General features: G+C 34.6%; 2 protein-coding genes across 2 annotated transcripts in view; one reads left to right on the top strand and one right to left on the bottom strand.

Moving 5' to 3' along the window:
* The window catches only part of LOC147073184 (uncharacterized), a 251,673-nt gene extending 248,131 nt beyond the window's left edge, over positions 1-3,542 (bottom strand). Inside the window, exon 1 of the mRNA XM_085945149.1 lies at positions 3,341-3,542. The gene's annotated coding sequence lies outside the window, so the exon portion shown is untranslated. The remainder of the gene's footprint in view (positions 1-3,340) is intronic.
* Positions 3,543-10,443: 6,901 nt separating this feature from the next.
* ALiX (programmed cell death 6-interacting protein-like protein AliX) overlaps positions 10,444-15,317 on the top strand; it is a 30,905-nt gene continuing 26,031 nt past the window's right edge. The window contains exon 1 of the mRNA XM_085945146.1: positions 10,444-10,659. Within this exon, the coding sequence (XP_085801272.1) occupies positions 10,454-10,659 (206 nt within the window). The 5' untranslated portion in view covers positions 10,444-10,453. The remainder of the gene's footprint in view (positions 10,660-15,317) is intronic.

Below are 15,317 nucleotides of genomic sequence, written 5' to 3'. Positions count from 1 at the left end.
AGAAGAAATCGCAATCTCGGCAATTTCAAGGTTAAGCTGTTCCACTATACTTGTGAGAGCACACTGTGACAACCCAAATACCACCAAACAAGTTGTTATATAATATAATATAAAATATTATTATGTATCTATCAATCGTTCCATATTAATTATGTATGTACCTATGTGAAATTATTTTTATACTTACTTATTTTTTATTGCAGATTTATAGGTAGGTACTCATAATTGGTATTTATTTTCAATTATTAATAGTAGGTATTAAAATATAGCTCATCTTTCCTTAGTTTGTCTTCAGAGCTTTTCATTTTAAAAGTGCACGTCTAGTACAATGTTGTCACTAAATAAATGAAAATGCCCGACACAACTGTTGAGCCCCACACCTTCGTTTTATATTTTCTATGCATGTTCTTTATGGACTTAAAGTGACGCATCAGTGAAACGCCAAATAATTTTCAACTGTACGGGCGACGAAATTTTGGACTCGCTGCCATTCACTGAGAGAATATTGACCCAGGAACACGTCACTTTGCTGCGTGATGGCGACGGGTCAATTAATTCTAAAATCGTGTAAAGATGACTAAAAACGTTACACATTTACTTTAAAAAGAAAACATGTCAATGAATATATTATTATTGTTACTAATAGAACAATAAACAGAACATAAAATGGACGTATGTTGGATTTATATGACAATTAATATTTCGTTTGACAGGCGTCATTTTCACCCGCCACCCGCAATCCGCGCATCGCCTAGCGACGATCTTTTTAGACCGTGCCTCAACTAATGCATGGCCTTAATCAACATAGCAACACGCGCTGCCAGGAAAATGGCGTTCATTTACGAAAATTTGAATTAAATATTATTCCACATTAGTCGACATTTTACCCAAAACAATCGATGCAACGAACAAAAGACCTAAAGACAATCAACCTTTAAAAAACGTTACTAGATTAATGGTTAAATTAGCTGCAAGTCATTTTGTAGGAAATTTCACTTTTTTCGATATTATTTGTCATAATAAGCATTGTTTGTTACCACAATATAAATTCACGCATTTAGTCGGTTTGACAAATTATTAAATATATTAATAATTAATGTCGCCGTCGTTCATCGCTATAGCGTACAGAATATTCATTTTTTATGACTTCTATTTCATCCACACTAAAAACAATAATGGGTGCGACGAAATTTCAGAGTCGCTGCCAATCGGAGGGCGAAAGTCGAGCTGTGAACACGTCAATTTGTTTTGTGATGGCGTCGAGGGAATTAATTCTTAAATCGTGTAAAGATGACTAAAAACGTTACCCATTTACTTGAATAAGAAAACATGTCAATGAATATATTATTATCATTATTATTACTAATAGAACAATAAACATAACATTAAATGGACGCATGTTGAATTTTTATGACAAATTATGTTTTGTTCTGCACGCGTCGTTTGCACAATCTTCGCGTCGCGTAATCACCGTGCCCCAGCTGAAGACATCGCCATCAAGTTTAGTAATAATAAAGTTCAAAAGACACCATAATATAGTTATAGTCGAAAATGATTGGTTTGAACTTATCTATCATGCATTATAAACTTTTCAAAAAAATTATAATATAATATAAATAATATAATATAAATATAATATGAAACATGTATTACTCATTAGTCATTATATTATATTCAACATTTATATTTAGTGATAGATAGTGAGTGATAGGTTTTGTCACTATTTATAGACTGTGAGAGTTTTAACAAACATATTCTAGAGATATCTCTCATTTTCCTAGTATTATAAATATATTATGTACCTATATTATAAAAAATCATCACAGATTATAAATTTTGGTATGCTTTATGAAGGCATCTTGTAATATCCATCCAATCATTATAATATAATATATTATAATGTATAATGTATGTAATATTATATTACCATTTTCGCTAGTAAATTTAGCATTTTGATTTAACTTTAGCACTACAACTAGCCATGAGACCCATTGCCAATAGTGCAGTTATAGTGAAACACTCACAGAAAAGTTTTCACAAAATCACATAAAAATGAATTGTGATCTCACCGAGATCAAACCCAAAGCCTACGAGGGCATTTTTTACACAGAAAGTGGTTGTTAAGTATTCATCCAACTTATTGGATTCATCATGGGGGTGTCGTTGAAATAAATGACCCCACCAAAACACACCCGGTCCTAATCGGGCGACCACAGGATCCAACGTTTGATGTGAATCATGTTTTTTTTATGTCTGGGAATGTCTCAGGAGAAGTTATCCAAGACAGAGGTCGCCATGAGCTCAAATGTGCGTTGACTGAATTTATCTGACTTTAAGTTAAGAATACGCATGGGACAGAGCGGCACGTAGAGGCAAAATTAAAAATTGTAGTAAATTGCAAAAGCTAATACAAAACAAGAATGGGAACAATTATTGTGGCATCAATAACACAAAAATGTATTTTTTTTTCGGTAAATGCGGGATCAAACTCGCACCCACGGTATCAGAGAGAGATGCTTTTCCACCTACGGCTCCGTGGGGTTTTGGTGTACTTTGTGAGACACCGACGGAGTTTGACATTGGACAATAAAATTGAGACGGTGAATCAATATTAAATTTTAACATCATAAAAATATAAAATTCTTTTTTTCCATTATCTGGTTAATCTACCGTTTATCAATAGTACAGTAAGTCGCAAGACAAAATAGCTAAATGAAGGTATCAAGTATCACTAATTGATAGAATATAATACATAGTAGGTACATAGATAATAAACATGTGCGAATTATTGTAAATATTTTTTGTTGGCTATGGGTGTTTTAATTTAGCTATTTATATACAATCGTTAATAATTGCCACAATTGATGTTATGTACATACTTTATAACTATATCTCTTTCTCAAATTGAATTAATTACCATTAATTACAAATATTTTAATTTTACTGAATTTTAACAACATAAATAAATTAAGATGATAATTATATAATTTGGATAAGCCAAGACGCCAGGGTCAGTCAAATGAAGAATTGATTTTTATAAGCATAGAATACCTACCTATTAGACAAATTAAGACGTATTTAAACATTTTAATTTTATAATCATTTACTTAAATAAATCTAATTATAAATATAATATATAAAAATATGACCAGATCTGTGTATTTAATTGTACCTTATTTGAATAAAGATAATAATATAATAAGAATAATAAAATCATAGACTGTCAAAATTCTCCCGTATCACAACAAAGAAATTGATATATCGCATTATCTATGAAAACACATTATTATGCATCACATATTTTCAATATTTACATTTTAAAAATATAAAAAATACTCACGCAGCTTAACTCAAGGGACCACAGATTATTTGTCGAACGCGACGCACATGTAGTGGCGAAAATGTCTACCACACCGAAAAACACCTGTCTTGTCGAATACCATTGACATTTGCAGTATTTTGATATTACTTCTTTGGAGATTGACAATATTGCACGGGGTCTGAGCGAAACGTCACGCTGGTTCTACGACGTAGAATGGACTGGAATCGTGCCGGCGACGGTACAGCCTCTACGCCTGCGTAGACCCTTCAACCTTGTTAGCTGACCGTTTTATATACACACGTTTACGGTGCTACGATCTTACACAAATAAAAAACTGTATAGTTCAAAAAAACTACATGATCTCTACTTAAGACTTGAACGTATGCAATGAATGGCAATCGAATTATATGCTAAATGATAAAAAATAACTATTCAGCGGTTTTGTGTAGAGACCTAGAAGTAATTACAAGATAAAAAGAACTTTTTATATACCAAGTTTTTAAATTTTCTGTTGAATCATATAAACTTGACAATTCTATGTATTAATAAAAACTTTTTATTGTACTTGATAGAAATACTGAATAAATATTATAGAATATTGAAATGTCATTTTGACATTTCATATTGATTTCCATAGTAACGCACGTATATATTAATAATTTAGTTGCTAGGACCCCCGTAGCAACCGACAATAATAACTTTCCATAGAAAACAGAATTTATTAAAAATGAATTCAATTCTGCTTAAAAATGGCTATAAGTATTAAAAGAATGCATTGTCGTCGTGTTATGATATATTCTAAAAGTTTCAAATGTCTAGCTAGTCGGGAAGTTAGTTAAAAATCTACAATCGTCCATTACAAATCTTGGACAAACAAGAAAAAAATGTACTGGACACACATTAGTAAAAAAATAATGATATTCTTACTTAAAAATAATAATATTGATTGAAAGTCTTCATTTACTGCGAACAAGTTACCTCATTAGACATACATAATTTGAAAACACTCCGTCGCAATTAGATACGACACGTATAGCTTAGTGGTCAGACTGCACGGACGCGAATCCCATGAGGCGCATGTTCGAACCCTGCTGAGTGACGATTTTTTCTAGTAGTTATATATTTCTTAAAAGTGTTTTCAAATTATGTATGTCCAATAAAAGGTTATTATATTCTTAAATCTTGTGAATTGTTCGTTGAATTATAATAATAAATAACTAGCACTACCATTGTAACTCGTAACTCAGTGCCCCGATCTGTCTATAGCCGGCCTTGCCCAAAATAGACCTTTGAACTCTATGGAATAAATCCCGTCTATTTACTTACAAGATCTGAAAACCAATTCTTTCGTTGAGTTCTCTGAGCACAGATTAATACGATTAAAAGTCTCGTAATTTCTGTGCACAGCACGAAGCTTTCATTTGTGGTACGGCGTAGTGTTTCCGCTCAAAGCTTGCACATTTTCACCACAACATTTTCTCCTGTTAGTAAAAGCATAATACATACAATATATATACATACTCAACAAGGGTAACTCTCTTGGGTGCGAAACGCATGACCGGTGCGCATGCGTTTAGAATTTTCCCGTGAATGACATTAGTTGCATGTTTATTTACATTTACCGGCTAAAAAAAGTTTCTATTTTTCCACGATAATACCCCAGATTAAACGACAACAAATAGCCCGTTAAATGGCGCCTTGGTATATATTTTTTCACCGATAATATTATATATAACGCGAATAACAGAAAAAATACGTCTTAATATAGAGTAGACCAGTGGTTCTCACGTGAAATTTAACTGTGGCCGCACAATTGATATTGACAGTTCTATGGAAACGTCTGGTGGCCGCACCAAATTTCACTTTTATTATGTGATTGAAAAAATTAAAGCTAAATTTTATTTAAGTACTAAAAAATGGATTAATGTATTTATATACAACTCCATTTAATAAAAGACATTTGAACATTGTAGTACATAATATCTATTTATTTAAAAATAATGCAAATGGAAACTCCTCAATACTCCTTTTTTCCAATGCGAGCCGCATTGCTGCTTCTAAGGTTTACATCTGTCAACTGGCTTCGATATTTGTTTTGATGAAGTGCATTACACTGAATGATCTTTCACAGTATACAGTAGTAGGAAAAATCGACAATATTAACACTTCAAGCAATTGTTGCCAATTCTTTGAATTGACTTGATTCTTGGTCAACGTATAACTTCGACCAAAAATTTTCAACCGTGGTATTATTTAAATGGTTTTTATTATAATATTTTTATTATATGGACTATTATTGCACACATGATCTCATCACAAGAACACATTAATATGGATCATTTGAGCGTGGAAAGAAATTTAAGAGAAATCATATTTAATCAATTTCATAATTTTATAAATAAATTTTTGAAATATTGTTCTGTAAAGTGCCGGTGGCCGTAGCAAAATCCTCTGGTGGCCGCACACGAATACCACTGGTATATACAGCCACATCTCGAAAGCTTGAACTCTCTCCGTGACATCTCTTGGTTTAACGTCCATACTTCCATACCATAAAACAGAATAATTGAGAGAACACAACAACGTACCATACGCAGTCTCAGACCTAGGTTAAGGTCTCGATTGCTAAGGAGGCGTCTCATTTTGAGAAAGGCACTCCTTGCGATCTCAATTCTAGTTTTTATTTCCTGAGACTAGTCCCATTTCTCATTGACCCAGTGACGTCCCTAGACAAAATGCCGCCCCTAGGCAGCGTCAACCCCATTATACAGTATTTTTTATTACCCTTTCACGACTTCAATATCTAAGAAATATATTATTAACAAAATATATGCCACAAAATTTAATTTAAATGTCACCTTTACTTCAATAGACAATATTGCGAGTCCGCGGTTTCAGATACATTTAAAAATACACGTGACAACTTTCAAAACTCGTAAATGACTGGCAAAAATAGTTGAATAAATTAATTAGATAAGTACCTTAGTATGTACCTACATTTATAATTCAAACATAATTCGAAAATCTGCACGTGTCATTGCTGGTCATCAAGGAGTGATGTCCAAAGACAACGGAAGTAAACTAGACATCGCGAACCCGACGAAAAAAATACAGTCCTGTTAAACCGTTTATGCTAATTCATATGTAGGTATATTTTTTTCCAACCAGTGAGCTGAATTTTTTAATGGAAAGATATTTCCGTTATTACTAAGTTTAGGTACCTATTCCTATACATAGTTATTGATTCTCCTCAATTTGCCGCCCTTCGAGTAACTGCCGCCCCCAAAAGACGCTCAATCTGCTTACCCCCACGGGACGTCACTGCGATTGACCCATGTTTACACGTTCAATTGGTTTGCTGATAATGACAAAACTTATGTTGGTGTTTATTGTCATTATTTTTTATACTAATACACTAGGTAGTTATAAAACATATAAATAGTTAGGTAATAAAACATAAGAGTTCTAATATAAATATTTTTTTAAAAATACGTTGTTTCACACTTGGGACGTCGCAGAGAGGTTTCTTGAGAATGGCCTCTGCAACGAACCCGAATCGTCGAGTAGAGAATAAGAATGGGAGAAGACCTACACGATGACAACCAAAAAATAAAATGTCAGCTTTGAGGTTAGTTTTTAGACGGAATAATATTTTTAAAATATCTATTCATAAAAAAATGTATCTTGCATCTGTGACAGTACAGTAATGTTTCAAGCAAATTGACTTACCCCAACAAGTCGTTTTTCACTATTTCTATGGCTTTTTTAAACATTTTAAATTTCACAAACAATTTTGACACTGACATTTAATTTAACATTTAGTTTGACTAAATAATGTTATGTTTGCATTCTTTTGTTTTCATAATTATTCGATATACAATTCTGTTATTTAAAAGAAAGATTCTGAAAGCGATATTTGGAATAAGGGGATGTTTTAACCAGCGATCGAAATAGAAAATTTTACGAACCGGAGCGCTAGATAATTAAATTTCTCTAAAATATTAACATAGCTGTTATCTAATTTTATGTAAGTGTATTTTATAAAATAAATGTGTTAGTTTTTTTTTGTTGTTATAGCCTATCTACTTCAGACGGTCAAATTATTTTTTCCACAAGACAGAGCGATACCTTTACCAAATTCATGAACCGGAACGGCACTCCGATGCGCTCCGGTTCATTTCGAGCCCTGATTTTAACTTAACCATTAAAAAGTACTTTCTACAAATTTTAACTAGGTACCTACCCAAAAATTGCAAGAAAATATGCATTTATATATTATTTTATTTATTAAATAATGAACGTTAGCATTATCTTCCGAGCAGATAAGTACTCGTGTAATTCATAACTGGGACTGTTAGTTTCAAGGTCGGTAACCTCCATTTTTTGCAATTTTGAGATAATGGCAAAAAGCCGTCAAGCTCATTTATTTTAGGACTGTAAAATAAATAATACATTTCTGTGCAAACATATTAGTAAACAATTATAAAAAGCGAATAGCAAAATAATTAATGGAATTCAGAAGCGGAGTGGCCATATTGTCACTTATTTACCAACGACATCCAGGACGTCCATGTTCAACCATCCACTACGCATTAAACGATGCCAAGTATCCAAAGCGCCATTTGATTTGAGGTTTGACGATAAAGAGCATAGTTACCCTGGGAAATCCACGGCAAATTTTGCATCAAGATGCCATGAGAAAATTTGCCAGAAAAAAAACGAGATATAATTCCAAAAAAAAGCTCTCTTTTGCCCAAAATATATGGACACATTTCATCATACAGGCTTACTTAATGTTTATACAAATATATTTCACTCCCTATTCCAGGGTTTCCCAAACTTTTTCTGCAATGGAACACTTCGCAAACCCGGAAATTTTAACGGAACACTTAGTTTACTTTGTAGGTTATTTATTAGCGCAGCTAACCATTCTGCCAATTTTGGCAGCTGTCGTTAAACTGACAAGACTTGTCAGCCGGTCAGTTAAAAACAATATACCCCATCTTTCATCAAAAGATGGTCCTCCGCCTGTACATCCCGAAGCGGGCCCCCTACTTATCGCTAAGGTTAAAGGCAATGTGACGATCTACAGATGCATATTCCAAATGGTGTTCGAGGTAAAATTAAAGGTATTTTTAGCATTTTTTTGTATTTTTAATACACCCACTTTTATGTTGATATGCACAATTATTGACATGTCAAATATCGAAAATAATCAAAAATTATAAGTATGGCAAAACTACATATTATTAAATGTTAGTATGCTTTAAGTGAAACAGCGCCGTAGGCAACATTTTTTTACTATTAGTGCATGTTAGTGATGTGTGTTTATCTCACTTGGCTGGTCGATCTCTCACGCCGGGCCCCCCATAAGCCCAGGCTCCCAAGCTAGAGGCCTGTCAGCCCCCCCCCCCTTGTGGGAGCCATGACCTATCTAGATACTTGACGTCATAAACATTAGTGGAGATTGATCATCACTCGCCTTTCAATATGAAGTAGATTCTTTAATTATTTTAGTTTTACTTATTTTACTTCTACTTAGTAGAAGATCTTTAAATGTGTTGCAGTGTATAAAACGTTTCCAAATCGTCGCGGAACATAGTTTGGGAAACCCTGCCCTATTCCATAAACGTTTCTTTTTTTTCATTGTATATAATTTTTACTCACATAGAAAAACAATACAACCTCACGTGCAAGGGTCCCTATATAAGGACAAATAATTTTCTAGATTATCGAATATTTAAAAAATGTTTTTTTCATCCACCAAGCAAAAAGAAAAACTTATGAGAAAAATCTTTTCTAATGGATTTCATATGTTGTTCCTGAAAGGGTTAAACACTCACTTCGCTAGTGAACCATTGAAACTGATTGCAACAGTGATCAGTGTCCGAAGTGAGATAAGGAACTACAAACTGGTATAAGTACAGTAGTGAGTGGACTGTGGAGTATACGTTTTATAACTTTTTTTCACTCTTTGCTATACTGATACGCCTCTTTGTCTGATTACCTCGCATAAAATGAAATCAAATGATATTCACTTGTATTAATTAATATATTATGTTATAATAAATAAATCAATAGATACCTAACACATGTAAAAAAAATATTTTTATAATATATTACTTAAGTACATCATTTTCATCCTAGAGCCGGAGTGCAAAGTTATTAAGCATATCTACGACTCCTAAATTAGAGTATCCTCCACGTAACCTTGCCATTGTACACAGTGACAAGGATTTGTGTATATACGCAACCGTATAATTGCATTAGTAAAAGCCAGGCACTTGGTTGGTTTACTCACGTACGCCGTATAATTGTATTAGTAAATTCCAAGTACGTACATAGGTTTACTCACATTTTAATTCAAAAAAATCTATTCCAAGTGGCAAGGTTAGGTGGAGGATACTCTATATTCGAGTGTGTACTGCATGAGGCATACGTTTTTTACCGTTCAGACAGCAAAGTACGTAAATGTATGCACCTACATACTAGTTTATTTCATTGGTCCACGTTTTAGCAAATGACCTAATCGAATTACGTTTGTAATAATAGTACACATTCGCGATATTGTATTAAATATTTTTAACATGGGTTACAAATTAACATGACAAATTAATAAAAGAAAATACCTACGCACTCCTGCCTGTTGGCTTCATTTATTTGCAGTGAATTACCTATATTTCTCTCTTGTTTGTGTTAAAATTTTAAAAAAATTATATTATATCAAACACATGATAATATTCAATGTTATGTATGACGTGACCTGTGCATTTGTATGACGTGTAATTTTGATGAGCATTCATTTTGAAAACCGCCAAAAATACATTGTGCAATAACTGACTCAAACAGCTGCCTTTGTTATTTTGAAGCTGCCAGGCTACGAACGTATTTCCCAATATCGGCCATCGTGTTGAAATTTTACGATTTTTCTTCTTACAACAATCATAATCGCCGTGTTTAATTTTTATAAGTATGTATGTTAAATTATATTTTTTTTTCATAATATAGGGAGCATGTAAATCATTACGTATGTGGTATCATTGTCGTAATAATTTATTTTCAAACAAAATAAAATGAGATAAATTTGAACGCATGATCTGGTAACCCTCTCATCCGCTGACAGTTGCAGAAATGGCTGACTTGATATCTGTGCCGCTTAAAAAACCTTCCGATGTTGACATCGTGAAGCCGCTTAAAAACTTGATACAATCGACTTACAGTACATCGGACAAGCCGGAGGACTATAGCGATGCTTTAAATGAATTGAGTAAGCTTCGAACCAACGCCATTTGGAAGGTGTTTGAAAAATACGAGACGTCATTGGAGGTTATTTACAGGTATTTTCACTTGATTATTTTTGTTTGTGAGTCATCGGCGTATGATTATTGATAATTGACGGAAGCTATACAGTACATAAATTCGATCTTGCGTCCTTAAATTGTTCTTAATCATATACAGACGATTGTTATCGTAATTTATTTTGTGTAAATTCGCAGACATGACATGGACAATGTCGTTGCCCCCCTCTAAGCAGTAGTCATATTAACGACGTCACATCAAACTATTAAGCCGACGCCTACAATGATTGCTTCAAATTATATCTTTTTCGCAGCATAAGAATGCAAAATTAAAAGTGTAACATATAGATTAATGTCTTTGTGATGTAGGTATCTATATATTTTTTTTAAATTACAAACATTCGCAACAAACGGAATGTTTACATTGACCATAACTTAGAATCATAGCATGTTCACGAATACACCTACTAAATAATATTTGAAATTATTATAATAAAAATATTATAAAGTAAATGTGTCTAAAATGCTACTTTGTTATTTAAAAGACAATGATAATATAATAATATTGATGATATTATCATTGTTTATGATGTAATGTAAATTTAATATAATGATATTATCATTGTTTCTTTGGACCACAAATGTTGTGTAACAAATAGGCATATTTTTATGAATGTCTTATTGTTTTATTGGTATGCAATTTTAGATGATGATTTTTTATGTAATAATTGTAAATTCTACATTTTTAATACCCTGTTTACACCTGCATCGATTTACTGATGACAGTACGTATTATCGCGGCCACAACAAGAAAATACACGTGCAAACATGTATTATACCCCGTTTATACGTGCATGGATTTACTGTGCACAGTAAGAAAATGTATGGGTAAACATATATTATCCTGCAGTTTGCAAGATTGCGTGCATGAATCAAACAAGTTTGGAAGCTTCTGAGTTTTAACGTGCAAGTAAGATCTATGCCTGCGCAGTAGAACGATAATGGCGAACCTGCCGGTAAAATAACGAACTGCTCATTTTGAGGTTAACCGATTTTCAATACGTCCTGTCAAATGGTACTATAAAATGACAACATAGTGCCTCACTTAATCTTGAAGAATGAGATTGGAGAGACAGTCAGCACTTTTACGTGTAAACAGTTATTGTCATGATAGTTTAAAATAAGCTCTATTGCCGACAGTAAATCCATGCACGTGTACAGGCGCCATTATCATGCAAGATTGCATGTATGGATCAATAAAGTTCAGAAGCTTTTGAATTTTCATACGATAGTTGGAACTTGCATGAGGAATGCGCAGTAGAATGATAGTGGCGAACCTGCTGGAAAAAATACGAACTGCATCGTACAGCGCATTTTGACGTTTACCAATTTTCAGAACCTGTGAAATAGCAACATACAATGACAATAACGCGTCTCGCTTATGCTTGAACAATAAGATTGGTGAGACAGTCAGCACATCGCGATGGTTACTATTGGTGCCAGTAAATCCATACACGCGTACAGGCGCTATAATGCTAGAAGTGTAAAGTTTTTTCAAATGAATCTGCAATGAGAACACACTTGTAGCTAATCTAATTAGTAGACCAGCGGTCATTTTTGCTTCATGTATTTAGACTCCATTTATATAGTAGACGGTTTTCTTCATCATCTTTGGTCTAACCTAACCTTATATAAAATGTGGAATATGATATGTGTAGACATATCTTAGTGCCTAATGGTAAAACATTGGGAAAAATATTGACATCTAGGAATTTGATGCAATACATTAAGTACCTAACATGCATTTTGTGAATGCCAACTAAACAACAGGCCATTAGGTCCAATGACTAATAGTAGCAGTGAAACAATCATATAAACACCTAGGCTTTGAGAAGATCGCATAGATGTATTGTGATCTCACCAAGAATCAGACCCAGAGCCCCCGAATGAGAAGCCTGCGCCTTATGCATTAGACTAAGAAGGCCGCGAGCAAGATAATATTTGATTGATTACAATTCCATCGAGTTTGTATTTATTATGCCTCTTAGGCATAAAGCCCACCAAGAAAGCGTTCGGTGCGCTCACTACTGAGTAGCCCCCCTCCCACCCGCGGATTACCCTTCACCTATGTAATAAGGGGCTCAAGGAGCACAAAATAATTATTATTATCAGCGTCTCTCATAACAAAGCAATAAAAATATTATTAAATTTCTCGGGGCTTCTAATTAAAATCGGACACGCAATAACTAAACAAAGAGTTCGCTGTTCTTAAATAATGGCTTCTCGCCCGTCGCATCGACGACGCTTCGAGGAGCGTGATTTTGCTCGCCGTGTTCAATGAATGGACTACGTTGTATTTTCGTTAATTCGTATCGCCATGAAGCCAAAAAACGATGACTCATGGGGCAGGCGGGCATAATGCGTCGTCAAATCCAGTATGCGCTGGCGTATTTGATTACGTTGTATTTTCGATGATTTACGCGCCACTTGTGAAATTTTGCGCGAGAGCCCCACTTGCTGCGTTAAGTGGGTTTTACGCCTTAGAGGACATATCGTGGGGTCAAAAGTTGGTAAGTCTCGAAATCATGTTATGGAGTAATTGCAATTTGAAAGTTTGACATGCCCTCTAAAATCAGACATAATGGTAATTTCTTTGTGCTTTATGTGCGTGTTAAGTATATCGGATGACCTTGAATTTTTTTTCTAGCATATATAGGCACAATCCATTATTAACTCTAAATACCTAAATTATCTACTTAACAACCTTTGGTAGCAACCCATGATATGAGGCATCTAATTACAAAAAGCGACATGTCCACAATTCGATATTTGCGGGAAACAACGTTTTTATGTTCCAAGCTTCAATTATTTGTTTTATCGGAGATAATTTTTTTCGTTGTATTCTATGTTGAAATTAGAACCAAATGGCAATTGGTTTCAGACGATAAACTCTTAAATGAAATATAGGCAACATAAAATTGGACGTAGCGCTACTTGTACCTCACTTTTTTATTTTTTTCCGCTTAAGACACATATTTCCGTGGCGCTGTCATGAATTTACCGGATGCTACAGCATGGGAGCGTTCCCTTATTGGTTGACTTAAACACGCGCAAAATCAACCAAGCTTTAAATAATATGAAACACGGACGTGGCGGTGGCGCTTTTTGTAATAAATCAAGACTTTGGTAGGGTTTGTGACCAAATGTGGACTTATCGCTTTTTGGAATTAGACTCCTCATATATTGATATGGCTACCAATTCAACCACATTAAAATCGTTGCATAATCACTCTTGCTTTTTTTATATACTTATACTAGCTGACTCGGCAAACGTTGTTCTGCCATATAAATTATTTCTAGTGAATATTTTGGTTGTTAAATAAAAAATAACGAATGTATCGTAAGTGCGTGGGGATGGGATCTATGACAGAAAGAGGAATGGAGCGCTGTAGACGATGACCGCCGATAAAAACAAAAAAAAACATCATCCATTCATTTTCTCAATTCAAAATGAGTAATGATGTTCATAATGAATGAATTATCTGTGATAGGATCTCGTTGTTTAATGTTTATGCAATATCCGTCTTGTCCCTTCTAGAAAATTAACGGATATTGGAGAGCGTCCTATGAACGGTGTGTGTCAGCGATGAACTCCAGATTATTGTTTCTTCTTCGAATCACGATTTCTCGCGTCGATGTGCGGTCGCCAACCATGATTCCAGCAATGTCGTCAACAACAGTCCAGCTGGTGTTTTATCAGGATTGATGACAATAGCATGATTGCCTCTTTGCAATTCGTGCATGTGTGCTTTGAATAATTTCAATAATTCATTGTGCTCATTCAACAGGGCGTCCAGTTCGCCAACGATGCGCCTGGCATTAGGCGAATTGAGGCTATTGTAGCCGCAACGTGCATCCACATGATTGATGTCCTCACCGCCGCGCCCATGAAGTAGATTTGTAAAAATGTATGTGGTTCGTTTGGCATTGGCAGCAATGAGCCTACTTTGTGGTATACTTGGCCTTTGATTTTGAACGTAGAATGGAATTGTTGACCATTTGCCGCAGTATTGTGAACTATTTCTGTTGCTCCGGACAAAGTCATTTGGAAGCATGAATTGAATGTGCGAATGGACTTCAGGAACAGGTTTGAATCTAGAACCGTGCCGATGAGCAAGCCGTTCAATGGTTCTGGTGGTATCTCAATTTCTGGTAGTTGCACTTTTCCTGATGCGCAACACATCCCGGCTGACTCATGTTTGAATTTGAGCGTATGACAATGGGGACATTCTTTGTCCATAGCACCAATCAGCACTTTCGGATGAGCGGAATATTCAATATCTGGCTCGTACTCGAATGCGAGACGAAGGAACGAAGCGGATGTAAATGTTCGATGTACTTGTTGGCGTTGTCGGTCATTTGCTCTGCGTGTGTTAACTACGAACCGGCGCGCTTGGCTCCGTTCCAATTGTCGTTGTTGATTTCGTTCAGCTCGTGCCTCTTGTGATTGAGATGCACGCAATTGCGACATGCTTACACGCACGTTTTTGTTATCTTGTTGGATTTGTTCGTTTTTGCTCTATTTGCTCTACTATTTCGCATGTTTGTTGCTTTATTCGTTCTACGGCCCAAATGGCCCCCCTTGCGTCTTGCTGGCATTGTGCACTGTAATACACGCACATAAAAATAGATAAATA

Source organism: Rhyacophila brunnea, unplaced genomic scaffold (assembly GCF_057557595.1).
Source record: "Rhyacophila brunnea isolate RB1 unplaced genomic scaffold, BYU_Rbru_1.0 scaffold_18, whole genome shotgun sequence".
Classification (NCBI taxonomy): domain Eukaryota; kingdom Metazoa; phylum Arthropoda; class Insecta; order Trichoptera; family Rhyacophilidae; genus Rhyacophila; species Rhyacophila brunnea.
Note: the sequence above shows the minus strand (reverse complement) of the source record. Positions and strands in the feature narration are given on the sequence as shown.